Source organism: Grus americana, chromosome 13 (assembly GCF_028858705.1).
Source record: "Grus americana isolate bGruAme1 chromosome 13, bGruAme1.mat, whole genome shotgun sequence".
NCBI lineage: Eukaryota > Metazoa > Chordata > Aves > Gruiformes > Gruidae > Grus > Grus americana.
Window position 1 is genome coordinate 12,063,183 of NC_072864.1, and position 15,609 is coordinate 12,078,791.

A 15,609-nucleotide genomic window follows, 5' to 3' on the forward strand; every position below is an offset into this window, starting at 1 on the left:
ACAAAACTGTCTTACTGTGCCAAAAATGTAATGTCTTATATCCTGCAACACTATTTCAGAGCATCTTTAGGAAAAGCTGATAATAGAGAATAGTGCAGATTATATTGTTATCTTAAGTTTCTAAATGGAATGTTTTTGTATTTTCTTTTACCTAGTGCAGTCTAAAGTCTCACAAGTGTTAGTATGTAGAGCAGGGATATCCTGGAAAACAATTCCTCTGGTTTCACTGGTATCCACGGCATTAAATTTAGCAGATCTAATTTCATAGGCGTTCTTGCATGGGGAGTGGAAATTGAATGTATGGCTGGCATATACGCTGCTGTTTCCAACCTCAGACACATACAGAATAGCAGGACTGTTGGTAGACAGCTAGTTGTGTCGTTACAGCATTGTTCATGACTGTTCTCAGCATCTGAAGCAGTCCTTTGGGACTAAAGACAGCCAAGCACAAATTAAGGCAAATATTATTCTCTATGCCAGTGAGTGTTTCTGATATTCAGAAAATCTATGAGCAAAGATCAAGGGTGCAAAGGGATGTTTTATCCCCTTCTGGTTTCCTACTAAGAAAGGCAAAAGCTGTGTGCTGTGAGTGTGCATGTATCTGCTCTCTCAAAGCTATAGCTAACTTGCTGGAGATAGCTCATTTAACTTGTACTTAAAATTTGTATAGCATTACAAGTGATTTCAGAAAGAATCAATCAGAAGTCCCCACCAGATTAAATGATTTTAAAAAAAGAATTTTTGCTAAAAAATTAAGAATTTGACTGCCTTTCATGCTTCTTGTGTGTCAGAACATACGATTGTTAACCTAATGGACCCCAAATACTTTTGTATTTCAGTTTGTTTTCAAAAACAGATTGTGCTGTATAAATAAACCCTTTTGAAGTGATGCAAAAGTTATGTTAAATGAAACACCATAAGATTATTCCACTGATAATAATTCTTTGTGGGGTCATATTTCAGCAATGTGGAGGTTACTTCAGTGTTTTTCTCTCCACTTCAGTTACTGCTTATGAGAAAAAGAAAACATTAATTTTCAACATTGTTGAAAGAAAAAGATTCAGGTCACTAGATATATAGAAATGATTGTAAAATTAGCTTTCTGGGCTTTTTGTGTGTGATTAGAATACTTAGCAATAGAATGACTTCATTCCTTTTTGTTGCGTCATTGCATAAAGTATTTTGCGTGTAGAGATCAGTGCAGATCACATCACTGTAATTAATTTCAGATGAAAAACAAAGTTTGCCATTATTTCACAATTTAATTTGGTTTACATGCTATCCTGTGAGTTGGAGATGATTACACTAAGTCAGTTCTTGGTTTAATTTATATACATCTAGTAGAAGCTTTGTCCCCATGCAGATGTAGTGTCTACTATATCGAACAAATTGTTACAACCTCAAGTATCAAAAAATTAAGAGATTTCACTGACGATGTTTACCACTTCTTAAAGTGGCTTATTTCAAAATTACATTCTAAAGCTTTTAGATTGTTTAGCTTATATAATATCAATGAAGAGGCAGACAAATAATATAAAAAGTAAATAGATGATTCATTATATAGTTTTCCAAGTATTGTGTCTGAAATTTAAATAAATGTCAAATCTAGGAAATGCAGGTTTATGATTACAGCATCATTATATAGATGGACTAAAAAGAAAAATAAAAAATATAGCTACCTTCATACAAAACAATATTCCCACAAATCAAAGCAGATCAGAAAACTAGGTTACAGATAGTATTAACAACTGGAAACATTCTACTTCCAACAGACGCATAATGGATTATATGTCTTATGCAAACTGAAATTATGGTTCTAATTCTGCAGTTTTTAATTACATGAATAGTCTTCACACGTCTAATTTCTCACTAAACTGAGTGGTGATGGCTTATATGAGTAATGATTCAGACCGCTCCCTCTAGGACCCAGAACTCAAATGTCTATTTATATATAAAGTTACACGTGCAATTAGCATATTAGATTAAGTTGCTAAGGGAGTATCATGTTTGGTGTGTCTGGTACTCCTCAGTCATTTTATATGGTATAAATAGTTAAATATTCTCTTTTGTTGTCTTTTCTCACTTCCACCTTTCTCACTTGTTTTTCCCCAAGGTTCATGCTATTTATATATAGATTCTTCCAGATTATACAAAGGAATTGCCTTTGAATTTTTAAATATTTTTTTTTTCTCAAGGCAATTATACATGGCTGTACGACCTGATGTTTACAAAACCCCCGTGATTTTTGAAGTCATGTTTTAGGCTATGTAATTCCTTAATGCTGTGACACATCAATGAGTTCAACTGTGTATGTTCTTTGAACACTTGTGTGCAAGAGACAGGCTAGACTGATCATAGACTTCAGTGATTGTTTTAATGCATAGTGGAAAACTGACCAAAATAACAGACCACACATTTATACTGTGATTGTGACTTCCATTTCTGTGCACTGGAATTGGAAATAGCTTTTAGAGGACTTGTTAGTTTGTTTAATTTGGTAGAGATGTTATTAGTAAGTATATGATAAATAATGTCATGCAATACGGTGTAAATGAAAGAAAACATTCAGTTCAATCAAACACACACACACCCCCGGCCCTTTGGAGGCTCAAGAAATCAATTTCTGGCACTTAGGAAAACCACAGTAGATATTCTGACAAAATTACTGGAATTGAGCAATAAACATAATTGCTTTTGCTAACTACCCTCTGTGGGTGACAGATTTTCAGAGATGCTGTAATTTTATTTGTATTTGCCTATATGGCTTCTAGTCACATTGCTTTCAGCATGAAATGCTTCTGCTTGGCTGTATGAGAAGATGCAGAAGAGCCTTCATGCTGGTTAAGTGCCATGTGACTTTTCACCTTTCCACAGGTTTAATCAGTGGTAGCTGATTAAGCTACATTTCCAACTGCATCACAGTACTGCAGCAGCAAGCTGTCAGGATGGATGACAGAATCCAGCCTTCTAGGACCACCTTCTTCCAACAGAAAGTCCCTTGTAGTGTGAAACAGAGAGAGAAAAGGGTTGTCTTTTGTAAAACTGCTATCAACGTGTAGCAAATCAAAATATTTTTACTCTTATTCTGTATTGAATTAATTAGGGAATGGGTAGTCACTTTCACGGGATATTTTAATATCGTTTGTCCCACTGCTTATAAGATACCTTCTTATAGGGGAGCCATAGTTTAACATTGTGATGCTGTTATATTTAACGAAAAGCATAGTTAACTAACATAAGATGAAGACGTATTTACTACATACATCCATCTCCTTCCTTTTCTTGTCCTTCCCTCAACACATGCAGATAATTTTATATGAAAGACATTCTTGTCTAATCCCACTGTTATTGTATGCTTACCATAGCAAATGCTGCTCACGTGTAGACTTCTATTTTGTCCAGATCTCTTCCTGCATTAAAAGACTTCCATAATCGTATTGAGAGAAAGCACTTAGAGATCTGTAATCCACTGGTCTTACTGAATGACTTTTTACATAATGAAAATCTGTGAAGGGTAAATGTGTTGACTAGGAGTCCCATTAGCACTTAAATATAAAGTATTTCTGGAAAATATACAGAAATGCTACAAACCTTATAAGAGAAGAAAGCCCATAAGCAATTTTTTCAGACTACAAACAATAATCACGTGTTTAATTTTTAATCTGAAAGCTAATGATATCAGTCTTTTACTCTTTTAAAATAATTGCATTCATGTAAAAAATATTTTCATATTTACATGAAGAATTTTAAAACAAATTTTATTTCATGTTTGTAATGCTAAAGTTTCGTGTTACATTGTTTGCAACGTAAGCAGAATCACTTTAATTACGATTCTGTGTTCATTTTGTTAGTAAACTAAAAGACGGTGTAGAGGGTTTTTATGCTGGTAGACTGGAAGTCCTGGAACAAAATTACAAATTGCTGCATTTAACAGACTCAGTTCCGATAGTTTGATACGACTGTTGATAGTCGTTGCTATCAATACTGCAGGACCAATTTTCACACTCCTTAGGCTGTGTATATCTTTTGCTAAGGTAAATGCAAGCTTTGCTGGCTGAAAGGGGGCAGAGTTTGAATCGCAGCACAGTGAGGATCCAGTAAGTTAGTCTAGTCTAGGATGTTCTCTAGTTTTCAATTGCCTGAGCCAATGGTTCGGTACTTAACAACACTGAACAAGCAGTGCTGAAGGCAACGTTGTCCCTGTTATCCTAAATGTTATTGTAGCTGTTTCCTCAGGCAGAGATTTCTTGACTTTTCAGACTGCTGATTCACTATATTCAACTTTGGGAGCCTGAGAAGGGTGCATTTATGTAAAGAAGATTGTAACGAGAGACCTTAGCATGTCACTTTTATTCCTATGGTTGAAATAAGACCTTTTTGTTTAGAAGAGCTTACTGACAAGCTGTATTAATATTCCAATTTTTGTTTGGTTTTAATTACTGCTGCAAGCCAACCAGTGAGTTATAAGAACATACTTTATTTTAAGTTAAATAAATAGTGACAGTAACAAGTTTGAATTATTCAAAGTGTAGAAAATACCACCCATGCACAGGCAAAATCAGTGTAATTCAAGTCAGGAATAAGATTTTAGTATACAGCAAATTTAATGAATGTATCCTGTGAATAGAGACAAAAGAACTTAAGTAGAACAACATTGAAATTAAGCAATGATCATCTTCTGTACTGAAAACACAGTAACATTCTCATTCACTGACTAGCATGAGAGTATCTGCATTTTACTCATGCTATTTAAATATTGAGTATTTTGAAGTTCGACTTCGCATTTTTCACTTACAAAAATAGCATTTCCAGTCTCCTTCCAGTTGCATTCCAGTGGGGACAAAAATGAAGACTGCAAATCTACAACATCTATTTATTTCTTAATTTAAAAGAAGCAGTAGACCTTTTGGGCAATGGTAGTTTCATCTTGCTTTAATTTTGTGCGCTGTTGTGCCTGAACTATGTCACATTGAGTGTACACTTGGATCAAGTGTGGGAGATTAATGGCAGGAACATTACCCATTTAGATGGTGCCAATCCTCTGTTAGAATTCTATTTAATCTTTTAATTTCAGATAGCCTAAGTATAAGATGATACAGATTTTTAGGAACAAACTAATGATGAATAAATCTGCAGCCAGATTTGTCTTAAGATTTGAAAATACATTATTTTTCCAAGGTCCAGTCCTTTAAATACTAATTGCGTGCATATTCATAACGAAGTAAGACTTACATAATTATAGGCTATTCATACGAATTCTTTGAGTCCTGTATCCAAATTCCAAAAAATGCAATAGCCTGAAAACTTATCAACTCGCTGAGGCTTGCTTTTGAAGATGAGATTACCTATTCTTAAAAATTCTTCTATGCAACTAACCGTGGATAATCAGTATACCCACTTCAGGATACTAAGATACAAGATAATGAATGCTGTAGGTGTTCCATTTACTTATCCAACAGAAAATGGACTTGCATTACTTGGGTTTTCAGAACATGTGGTTAAATGCTCTGATTTCCAAAGGAACATGGAGTTTTCAAGAAGCACAGAATAGAGTCCGACTTCTTATCCATCTTCCTGTGAATTAAGTAAAAGGAGAGTGCAAAGAATGAAAATATCCACAAATCCTTAGTGACTAGTGGTGGCAATCCAAATATGTACATTCACTTGCAGCTTGTGCTGTATTTTCCATAAATATATTTACTCAATATGATTGCGAAGGAGATAATCTAATTTAAATCAACACACAGCAATTACACCTTGTCTAGACAGACTGAAACAGTAGCACCGATAAATACAGGCTTGACTTCGTTAGAATGCTGCCAGGGATCTCTACGAACCTAGATTAACTACGTATAAAACACATCCTATGGAATGAGTGAAATACAGTAGAAAGGAATGTGGAGTCATCTTATAAAACTGTGAATTCCCACAAGAATGGAGCTAGACTGGATCATTGTGCAGAACTCACGTTATCCTTCAACATAATGATAGTCTATAGCCTTTAATTCAGGCCTCCACTTACCGTTTTTCCTCACCTACATTATTTTTTTCTCATGTACAAGTGACCAGATTCAAATTTGTCACACGCTTTTCCTCCCCAAATCCAGTTCTCTTAAGTTTTAAGGAATAAGCTGTTTGCTGCAGTTTTTCAAAGGATGTTTAGTTCTTAATTCAAAAATATTAGCTGGTTTTGAGTGTTCTCAACATAATTTTATTTAAGAAGCATGAAGACTATTGTCTAGTAACTTCACAAAACTTGTCCAATTGTTACTTTTTCATAATGTGTCCATAATAATCAATGCAGAAGAATATTAACTTACTAAACCCCCAGTATGACAGAGTCTTTATATTTGCCTGAGGAGTGCCTCATACACCTATGGCACTACAAAGTGTGTGTTCACAGTAACAGAAGACATTTCCGTAAGTTACATAATAAATACATAGGTCCTTGTAGAAGCCATTATAGAGTTTCTCTGCAAAGTTAGTGTCTGTCGCCCCAATTTTACATTTAAACATTGACAATTTTACAAGGAAGCAGTTGGAAGTTTTATGCTACTCTTGCATTTACCTCCCAAAATTGCAGTGTATCAAATTGGACCAATCCTGCAGGCTTCCTGTTTCCCAAGTGATTAATCAGACATGAATGAGATATGAAACTGAGACACATTTTTAGCTTTGTCTGGATTTCTGCAAAGAATTCAGGAGCTTGCAGAAATGTGACTGTACATATACAGGCATCACTCCCTGCCTGTCAACATGAGAGGGGATCTCTTTTTGGATTATTAGAAAGGTCTGCTTTAACTCAACTTCATTTCTGTTTGCCAGAATTTCTTTTCAAAAATTACTGCTTCTGCTGCGAGTAGATTCATAGTTAATTGTGGAGTGCAGACTGTTTGCTTCTACAGAAAGAAAAATTTAAACCAGTGGCAAGATACTCAGCCTTTCTGTAGGGGAAGGCAAAATCGTCGTAAATGAGGATGAGAACCACGAGACTTGCTAGTATTTTTCTGAATATGCAGCTCTCCCTTTTTTCTCTCTGGATTTGGAAAGCCATTAGTCATTCGCATATGCTGTGCCAACCCATGCAACTGGGTTCTGTACAATCCAGTCTAAATCAACAAACAGTATTTGGTATGAAACATTGCTCGTTCTGTTTTCTCCATCCTCCTCCACACTTCCCCTCTCCCTAGCCATTAACATCTAAAATAGATTGTTTACATTCTTTTATTGGGGTCCATCCTTCTCCTCTTACTCCACTGAATATTTTGTGTATTTGATGGAAAAAAAGTATCCTATTTGCTTTGTCGGACAAAACACCTGTGTTAGCCTCCAGGTTTGTGTTACTCTCAAATACTGTAAACAGTGACCAGCAGCAAACACCAGAGTCTATTCAAGAACAAAAAATACAGGCTTCTGAGAATAGTGCTCTATTAATAGCAGACAAATCCCTGTTATAGCCAGTAGTGATAATACCCTGATACTTCAGAGTTAACCGTTACAAGTCCAGCAGATGCAGACATCCTATTCTGCAGGCTGATTTGCATGCCTTTTCTTCAAAAAGCAAGAAGAAACAAATCGTGCGTTCTAGGATATTGAGAGGCAAAAGTTTTGCTTTGTTTTTTTCAAGTGCTAGGTTTAAATTCTCAGCTCATCCAAGTGACCTGTTTTGAAATTAAAGGTGAGACATGAAACACTCCCAGGACAGACCAGAGGGGGATCGCTCTTGTCAGAGCCCGCACCACCCTAAGAGAGTTTTACCACACACACTGCCAGGACAATAGCAATAATGAGCACAGCGGAGAAAATAATCCCAGCTAGAATTTTGCTGATATCGCAGAAGGATTTATTTTCCTCCACAGAGATCATGCCAATAGAAGAAGCGCCCACGCTGATGGTGGATTTTAGTTCAGCCCCTGGGTCTTGCTTAGCCTCTACTGTCCACTGGGGGACATTGACCTTCATTTCCATCTCGTACATCATCTCTCCTACCTGGTTGATTTCGTTCTCGAGGTCTTTCAAATCCACCACGTCTATATTGTGCTCAGCCTCGTATTTCATGTTCTGGACGCTCATCGCCCTGGCAGCCACGCCAGAGGTTCCCCCACTCATGCCTGTCTGGATCAGGTGCTTTTTGGGGACGTTTAGTGGGAACTCGTGGCCCAGCTCCAGGGCTCTCCTCATGTCGATCTCCAGGATCTCTAGGCACGTGGAGAAAATCACCCATAGCCTCTCGAACTCGGCTTTATCTTCTTTACTCACGGTTTTGTCCTTCAGGACCGTGGTGAGCTTGTTCCTGTTGGCCACCGCTAGCTCCTGGGCTTTTTGCCGGGTTTTCTTGAGCTCCTCCCGCAGGTTCTGGGAGTCCGAGGTGCCGCCGATGGTCAGCACCATGTGCCGGTAGCAGGCGGTCACTTTGTTGAGCGCGTCCAGCAGCGCTTTGCATTCCTCCTTCACCATGATCCCGGCGGCGGCGCGGGGCTGCGTCCCCGCCGCTCTGCCCTGCTGCCGCTCCGCCCCGATTACCCGGTGCCGGGACCAGGGAGCTGCCAAAGCCGGACGCTACCAGCACACATGGCAAGCGGTAGCCTCGGGTCCGCCCTCTTACCCGCCTCGCGTCCTCGCCGGCTGCTCAGGCGGCGCCGACGCCTCTGGAAGCCCGGGCGGGCTGCGGGGGTCCCCAGGGGGCAGGCAGCATCGCTCCCCGCCTGCTACTGCCACCGTGCAGGAGAACCGGGGCGGCTCATTCCGCACCGCGCTGAACGGCAGCCAGAGCTTCCAGCGATCGGGCGCCGCTTTTTGAAAAGTGCCGAACGCCGAGGAGGGAGGAGAAAAAAAATACGCGAAGTGTAAAGCTCAGGAGAAGGAGAGCCGGGAGCTGGCTGGCCCCGGGAGCTGGCTGGCCCCGGCCGCCGCTCGCCTCTAACTCGTCCCAGCTGGGCGCGCGCAGAGTCACATGGCGCCGCGCGCGGAGCGCCCGCGGTCTCCCGGGCGCGGCCCGGCCCTATAAGCCCTCGCAGGCCCCGCCTCCGCAGGCTCTGGCCCCGCGGCGGCTGCCCGGCTCCTCGCTCGCTCCCCGGCCATTGGCTTCGTGTGGCGTCTCCGCCGTGCCGGGCCCGCCCTGGATCCCGGTAGGGCTTGGTTGAGGCGCGGAGCGCTTGGGGGAGGTGGGCTGCCAGCGGCTCTCTGTGGCCGGGGAGGAAGGGAGACAATGTTGTCGGTGTAAGTAGCGCTCCCACCTCGGGCGCCGCCGGCCCGCTGCTCGGCGGGAGGACGGCTTCCCGCGGCGCCGAAGGGAGCGCGCGGTTGCGGGGCCTGCCTGAGGGAGCCGCCTGGCCCGTGAGGCAGCCGCCGCCCCGCCGTCGGGGTGGTCCCGGCGGTGCCCTCCCGGCGTTGCCCTCCCGCCCCTCGGTGGCGGAGGGAGGGGGGCAGGGCGCGGCTGCGGCCTGGTCTCCGTGCGGCGGGCGGGGGCTCTGCCGGCCTCGGCCGCGGCCTGCTCCCGGCCTGGGGCTGTGGCACGGAGCCGCCGAACCCGTGCGGGGTGACGGGGGGCCTGCGGCGGGGGTCGGGTGGTGCTTGCTCCCGTGCCGTTCGGGGCACGAACAGGTGGCACTTGTCGGGGCCCGTGGTCTCTCTGGAACCTGCCTTCCATCCCGCTCCTTTCCTGGGGCAAGGCGGCAGAAACGTTTAATGTGGTGTTGAACTTCATTTAACCCCGGCTACGTAGGTTATTTATCTGAATTCAGTGCTGTCAGACTCAAACAGACTTCATGGTGCAGTGGGTGTCCTGGAGTGTCACAGGCACTCCAGAGCAGTGCTGGGGGAAAGAACTCCTATTGTCCTCACTTCTTGCGTGAGGTGTTAAGGCAGCCGGTGGGACGAGCTGGTGTGCAATCCAGAATGTCTGCAGCTAGCTCAAGTCAAGTGATTGTACATCAGGAAGTCCAGGAAACACACTAGTTCCTCACTGGCAGGAATGATGCTTCACGGACTAGCTTTGTGAATGTGCTGAAGTACAATATAATGATCAGTGATGGACACTAGGCTGTGTTCATATATACATCTGGACCTTCTAGAAGGACAGAATTGATGATGAGTGCTACATAGTAAATTATGTTGGCTCTAGCACATAATGTGTCTTTTCCAAAGTGGCCTTCTGGAGATCTTGCTTGTCCTAACATATGCTACTACATATTCCTCAATATTTGTGGGTAACTGAATGGTCGTCTGATGCTATAGTAACTTGAAAAAGCTGTGAAGGCATACTCCCCTGAGAAGGGGGAGTTTGACCCTTTCCCTTATCATGTCGCTCCTGTAAGTGCGGCGTTTGCTAGGAGGAGCAGAGTCCAGACTGGCTTTCTGGTGCTGAGCCCAGACTGAAGAGTCTTGCCTAGACGTGTTCTGTCTTCTAGAGGATCTTGGTAACTTGGACTCCACTGACTCTGTTTTTTCTGTTCTGCCTTAATTTTGGCCCTAATTCTAAGCCATATGTGGCTTCTGCTGCAGGTTGCCACCTGTGGATGAAACTACCTTTTAACTGCTGTAGGGTCCCTAGTTACTAGAGAGTAAACTGAGTAACTCTAGCAATTTGTGTGTTGGTAGCCTAGAAGCAGCGAATTGATGTTTGTTTCCTTGCAGGAATAAAGAAACACAGGATGATTTTGACCTTATAAGTGAAGTCTTATAATTGCTTAATCATTGTCAGGTGGAAAAAGGATTAGCTCTGGGTTTGAATCTGACTTAAGTGTTAAGTTTATTGCTAACTAAATTATGCATATTTGTGTTTGTGTTTAGTAGCTGTGTTTAAAGTCTGCCACATATCACTGAAGTTACTGTTCATTGTGGCACATGAGAATCTTGAAACTGCTTCTCTGAAAGTAGCTGAAAAGGGGAGGGGGGTATTGTTTCAGGAACATGTGACTACTTAAACCTGAAGGTGGCAGCAGTTATAATCTGTATCAGATAATGCCTAAATACATCTTTAGGTTGGTCATGTGGGAAGAAAGAGGCTGTTATTTAGATTAGTTCTAAATTAAGTTTAGCTGCATGCAGTTATCCAGTTTGGGTAGGTTGTGGAAACTCTTAAAATTGTAGTTTGTCAAACAGGCATGATGCTCTGAAAATCCACATCTTGATATCACTTTCAAACAAGATGCTGATTAGCCAAAATATTGTCCTGGCCAAACTATTAGGATGGAGTGTAAAAATCCTTAGAAGTGAATTAGGAGGCAGCATAATGAGTAGGAAGAGAAATGTATTTCCTTGTTCTGTAGAAATGCTTTCTTGCAATAGATCTTAATGACCATATTCTCCCTATTCCAGTACCCTTAAAAATGTTTACAAAGTATTTTGTGATGCGTCTTGAACATCACTACTTGTTAAATGCTATATCCTTGTTTTAATAGACTTTTAAGTAGAATTTTAGGTCAATACAAGTCTGTCTTGTTTAAATGGTTGGTAAGCCTTGTCTGATGGGCTTGCTTTTGGACTAAGCTCATATACTGAATTCAGTCTGTAGAATGCTGTGGCCTGGGAGTGTTTGAAGCCACTGTGAGCTGAGAAGGGAAAATAAGGATGGAATACAGTGAAAATGAAATATGACATCAATCACCTCCCTCCCCCGATAACACTATGCAACTTCCTTCAATAATCACTCTGATTTGCTTTCTGCTAAGCATTGTGCCGGTAAAGTGGCTTGAGGATTTGATCCATAACAAGAATCTTAATTTATGTTATGGGAGAATGTTAGACTGATGTGTCTGTGTCATGGTGTTTACTGTCAGGAAGCTCTTAATTACCTCAGGCTGGTGTATGGTGCATTATGTAGCAACAGAACACCAGTGGTGGTTAAAATAATTTATTTTGCTAGTTGAAGTTACCTTCTATATTGTGTTCCAGCCTTCCTTACCCTTGCTTTGCTCCCTAAAGGAGAGAACTAGTGTAATTCTACAATGTTTTTCATAACTAGATATTCTAGTAGTGGTCTGATGTTTAAGTTTCTTGCAATGATGAGGTAAGACTTAGTGCTGGCCTGCAAAGACTTGTTTTTTCTATTGAGATGTACAGAGAATGAATTAAATTCCTGTCCAGTTGTCTGGTTTAAGAACAATCTGAACTAAGGTAAATGGAGTATAGGGTTGCTGGCTTCGGTTCCCTTGTGGGTGGCCTGTGCTGGGTCTGACCCTGCGTACTTGGTTTCTTTACAGAATTGCCACTAGTCTTGGCATTGGTGTCAGTCTTACATGGTCTGCTGTAAACAGCGGTGGTCTGTAACTCTGTAGTCAAGAAATGGCATTAACCTTCTGTGACCCACATCTCAGCAGTACAGTGTTCAGGCCCATTGCACCCTCAGTACACAGGCTGGGGAACTATACCATTATTGCCTCAGTAACTAAAAGATCAAAATAATTGGCTTAAGTAAAACACAGTTTATCCTTGTATTCCAACTCCTTAGTTTTTGTTGTGTTCTGCCCCCCCCCCCCCAAAAAAAAAAGTGCATGTGCCTACACCTCTGGAAGCCTGAGGAGGTGGCTTAAATACAGCTCACTAATATTTGGATGAAGCATCCTTGTTTCAGAAGGTGTTTTGGGAACTTTGTACTTTCTGTTAATGTTTTTCCTCTAAACATGTTCCTTGTAATTGTTTATGTGGTTCACTGATCAGCACTCTCTGCACCCTGTTCCAGGGCTTGCTTGTGAATAGCTCAGGGAATCTGAGAATTTAATGCAGCTTTAATAGTGGTTAGCCAAAGAATGAAAATTCTTTGCAGCTACTCTGGATTTCTAAACCTGCAAGAATTGAGAACTGGGAATCTAGCCTCTATTCTGCTGTGAAGAGGAGAATGCAGCTTGTTCCTCATACTTGGCTAATGACAAGTAAGATTATCCAGTCACTGCTGCTGATTTTTGAGATAAATTGGGAAGCTTGCCTGTTGAAGGATGAGCCACTTTTTAAAATGTACTTTCTCTGGAGGAAAGAAATAGTGACTGTAGAGAGTCAAGCCAATCTGTTCTCTGGCCATAAGTCTGAGACAAGAATGTGTCCACCTCAAACTGGGGTGCAAAAACACTCTTAAAATATGAAGGGCGAACCTTCTTACTATTTTTTAAGAATGAGCTCAGTTCTAGAGTTTACAAGATGGAGTTCATTGTGAAAAGCTGTGTGATAGACACCATCTGCACAGTACTGCCCTGTGGCTGGCAGGTGCTGTATGGTCTCTGGGGAGGCCTGCCTGAGAAGGATGGGAGCAGTGGTAGGAGAGCCAGAGTTAGCCTGAAAAAGGGCTTGGGAGGTGTTGGGCAGAGACAAAACCAAAATCATGAGATCCTGTGCCAGCTCTAACCCTTCCTTGGAAGAAATGTGTGTCTGAAGGGGAGATGCTGAGAGAAATTAACGTCTTCCTAGGATGCTGCTGCTGACCCTGTTCCATTGCTGTCAGACTGATGTTCTGGGATCATAAAACTTAGTTTTTTCCTGGTTGCTAGGAATCCTTGCGCTGACTGATGCAAATTCACCACTATAATCTCGTAATTCTGAGGTGTTATTCTGACATACTTCACTTTCATGAAATCAATACAACCTGCAGCTGAATCTAAAAGGGGTAGGAACAGATTGCTTCCTCCTTTGCTCCCTGGTGGTGAGCAAAGTGCATTGGAACATGTCTTGCCTGTTTTTTGTAAGATGCTCAGTGTTCATCATGGGAAGGAGTAAGGTTTCTTCTGTGCTCAGAAACAGAAAGGATCCTGTATTTTTATTTTGAGGTGAATACTGATTTGAGGGCTCAATCCAGATTGTTACCTTTGCCTGCAAGTGGCAGGTAAATATGAGGAATAATAGCACAGATAAAGCAGTGGCTGAAGTGGTAACTAGATTTTTATTTGGACTGAGACTAGGTAAATTCCACTGTTAGTCCTGTTTGACAAGTGCTTTAAAATATGCTTAGCTTCAGCTATTCTTGCTAACAAGTGGTGCTCTTTAAGAGGGGAAAAAACCCACACCACTTCTGTTAATTTTTTAAGTCACTTAGAACTGGGAAACAATTGCTTCCTCTTTTTTTCTGTAGAGCTCAGTTTGTTAGTGTGATAAATTCACATACAAACTTTATCAGAAATGTCTATGTCTGCTACTCTGAGCTAAACACCTTTGAGTGGTAAGTTGCTGCCTGTTATGATTTTTCTCATTATTTTAAGCATGTCAGCAAGTGGTATTTTAGTTATTGGTTTACTAAGCCTTAGTTGTTACTGTTGTGGAGTCTGCAAGCTAAGGTGAAATTGATGTCATCATGTGAAACTTCACAGTATTTCTACGCAAGTAAAATTCAGTGAATTTATGCTGCTTGAACATGATCTGTTAATGGATCTGGTGAAGATTTTGGAGAACATGGCATTCTGCTTCTTTGTAGCTGGACTCTTGTGGAGACGATGCTGATGTACTTGATGTTAGCATTCCAGTGCAATGTCTCAGCTTGCTCTCCTGGAGAGATTTCAGGTTACTGAACTTAGCTAATAATTTTTACCAACTTTGGCAGCTGTTTTACTGTCTTTGCCAAAGTATTATTAAAATGCATAGCGAAAATACAGAATCTTATACTGTTCAACACTGAATATGAACTGTTTGTATACAGAATCCCTAATTCTGTTAGGAAAGACATTTTCTCTGCAGTATGTTTTGTTAGGTCTTTAATAGTGATATAGCAGGACATTCAGAAGATGATGTGCCTAAGAATTGAGTGAATAGTTGTATAACTTGAATGGGGATGATGTAACAATGCAAATACAATGACAGCTTCTACTTTAATGGCTATTTGTCTAAATTTCAAAATGCTTCTTAAAAGGAAATGAAACCTGATAGATCTGTAAAAGGTACCTCACTTGACCATCTCTAAAGGAAAACACCATCAATGACAAACCTTCAGTTAAATCCATGGTTAAAGTACCAAAGGTCATAAGGCTTCATTTCCAGTGTTTTGGAGGAAACAATGAAGTGCTGAGATTCCATGGTATGTTTTTCGCTTTAGTTATTTCTTATACTATTAGTTATATCATTAGATTTATCACTCTGCTCTTAACCTAGAAAGGATTTGGCTGTTTTAAGGTTATGATTATGGGTTTTTTAAAGCAGTAACATAATGCTTATAAGCGATTCTCTGATCACCCAGCTTCTGTTCTTCCAGCAATTTGAGCTATTTCTGTGTTTACAGGCATGAAGCCACACACTTAAGTGATTCCATTTAAACCTTTTATATAATATTAGTACTTGTGTATTGGTTTACAGGTCAGCATGATAGAATTTAATAAACTTCATAGTGAATATGGCTTATAACAATTTTTAGTGGGTTTTCTGTTAAGTATTACACAGTTCTGGTAATGTATATAAGGCTTTGTACATTTCCTCCTTTCTTAGTGTTAGCAGATCTAAAGCTGCACAAGATGCAACTAGAAGAATAAGTCTGTATCCCCTTTGGTGCCCCCCCCCCCCCCAAGTTAAATTAGGTTGAAGTTGGATGTTGTCTTCTGCCAACAAACTCTCAATGGAGTGTTCTAATGCGTTCCTAGAATTACAGCAATACATTAGTCAGTATTTTCAGATGCATTTAACTTTTGGGGTGGAAAG

At 41.0% G+C, this 15,609-nt stretch overlaps 2 protein-coding genes across 12 annotated transcripts in view; one reads left to right on the plus strand and one right to left on the minus strand.

Annotated features, from left to right (window-relative positions):
* ANKRD27 (ankyrin repeat domain 27) overlaps positions 1-15,609 on the plus strand; it is a 57,449-nt gene that overhangs the window by 1,660 nt on the left and 40,180 nt on the right. The window contains exons 1-2 of one of the 11 annotated variants that reach the window (XM_054840627.1): positions 12,740-12,872; positions 14,831-14,995. The exons of 1 other annotated variant lie outside the window; for it this stretch is intronic. In XM_054840627.1, the coding sequence (XP_054696602.1) occupies positions 14,920-14,995 (76 nt within the window). In that variant the 5' untranslated portion in view covers positions 12,740-12,872; positions 14,831-14,919. 9 more of the 11 variants (XM_054840634.1, XM_054840635.1, XM_054840628.1 and 6 more) reach the window with 9 other exon arrangements.
* RGS9BP (regulator of G protein signaling 9 binding protein) lies at positions 4,458-9,113 on the minus strand. The gene has a single exon (XM_054840637.1). The coding sequence runs from the start codon at positions 8,455-8,457 to the stop codon at positions 7,744-7,746; it is 714 nt and encodes a 237-aa protein (XP_054696612.1). The 5' UTR covers positions 8,458-9,113; the 3' UTR covers positions 4,458-7,743.

What these genes read in the sequence shown, in the direction of transcription:
- RGS9BP (XM_054840637.1), bottom strand. Translation starts at nt 8,457, where the DNA reads ATGGTGAAGGAGGAATGCAAAGCGCTGCTGGACGCGCTCAACAAAGTG.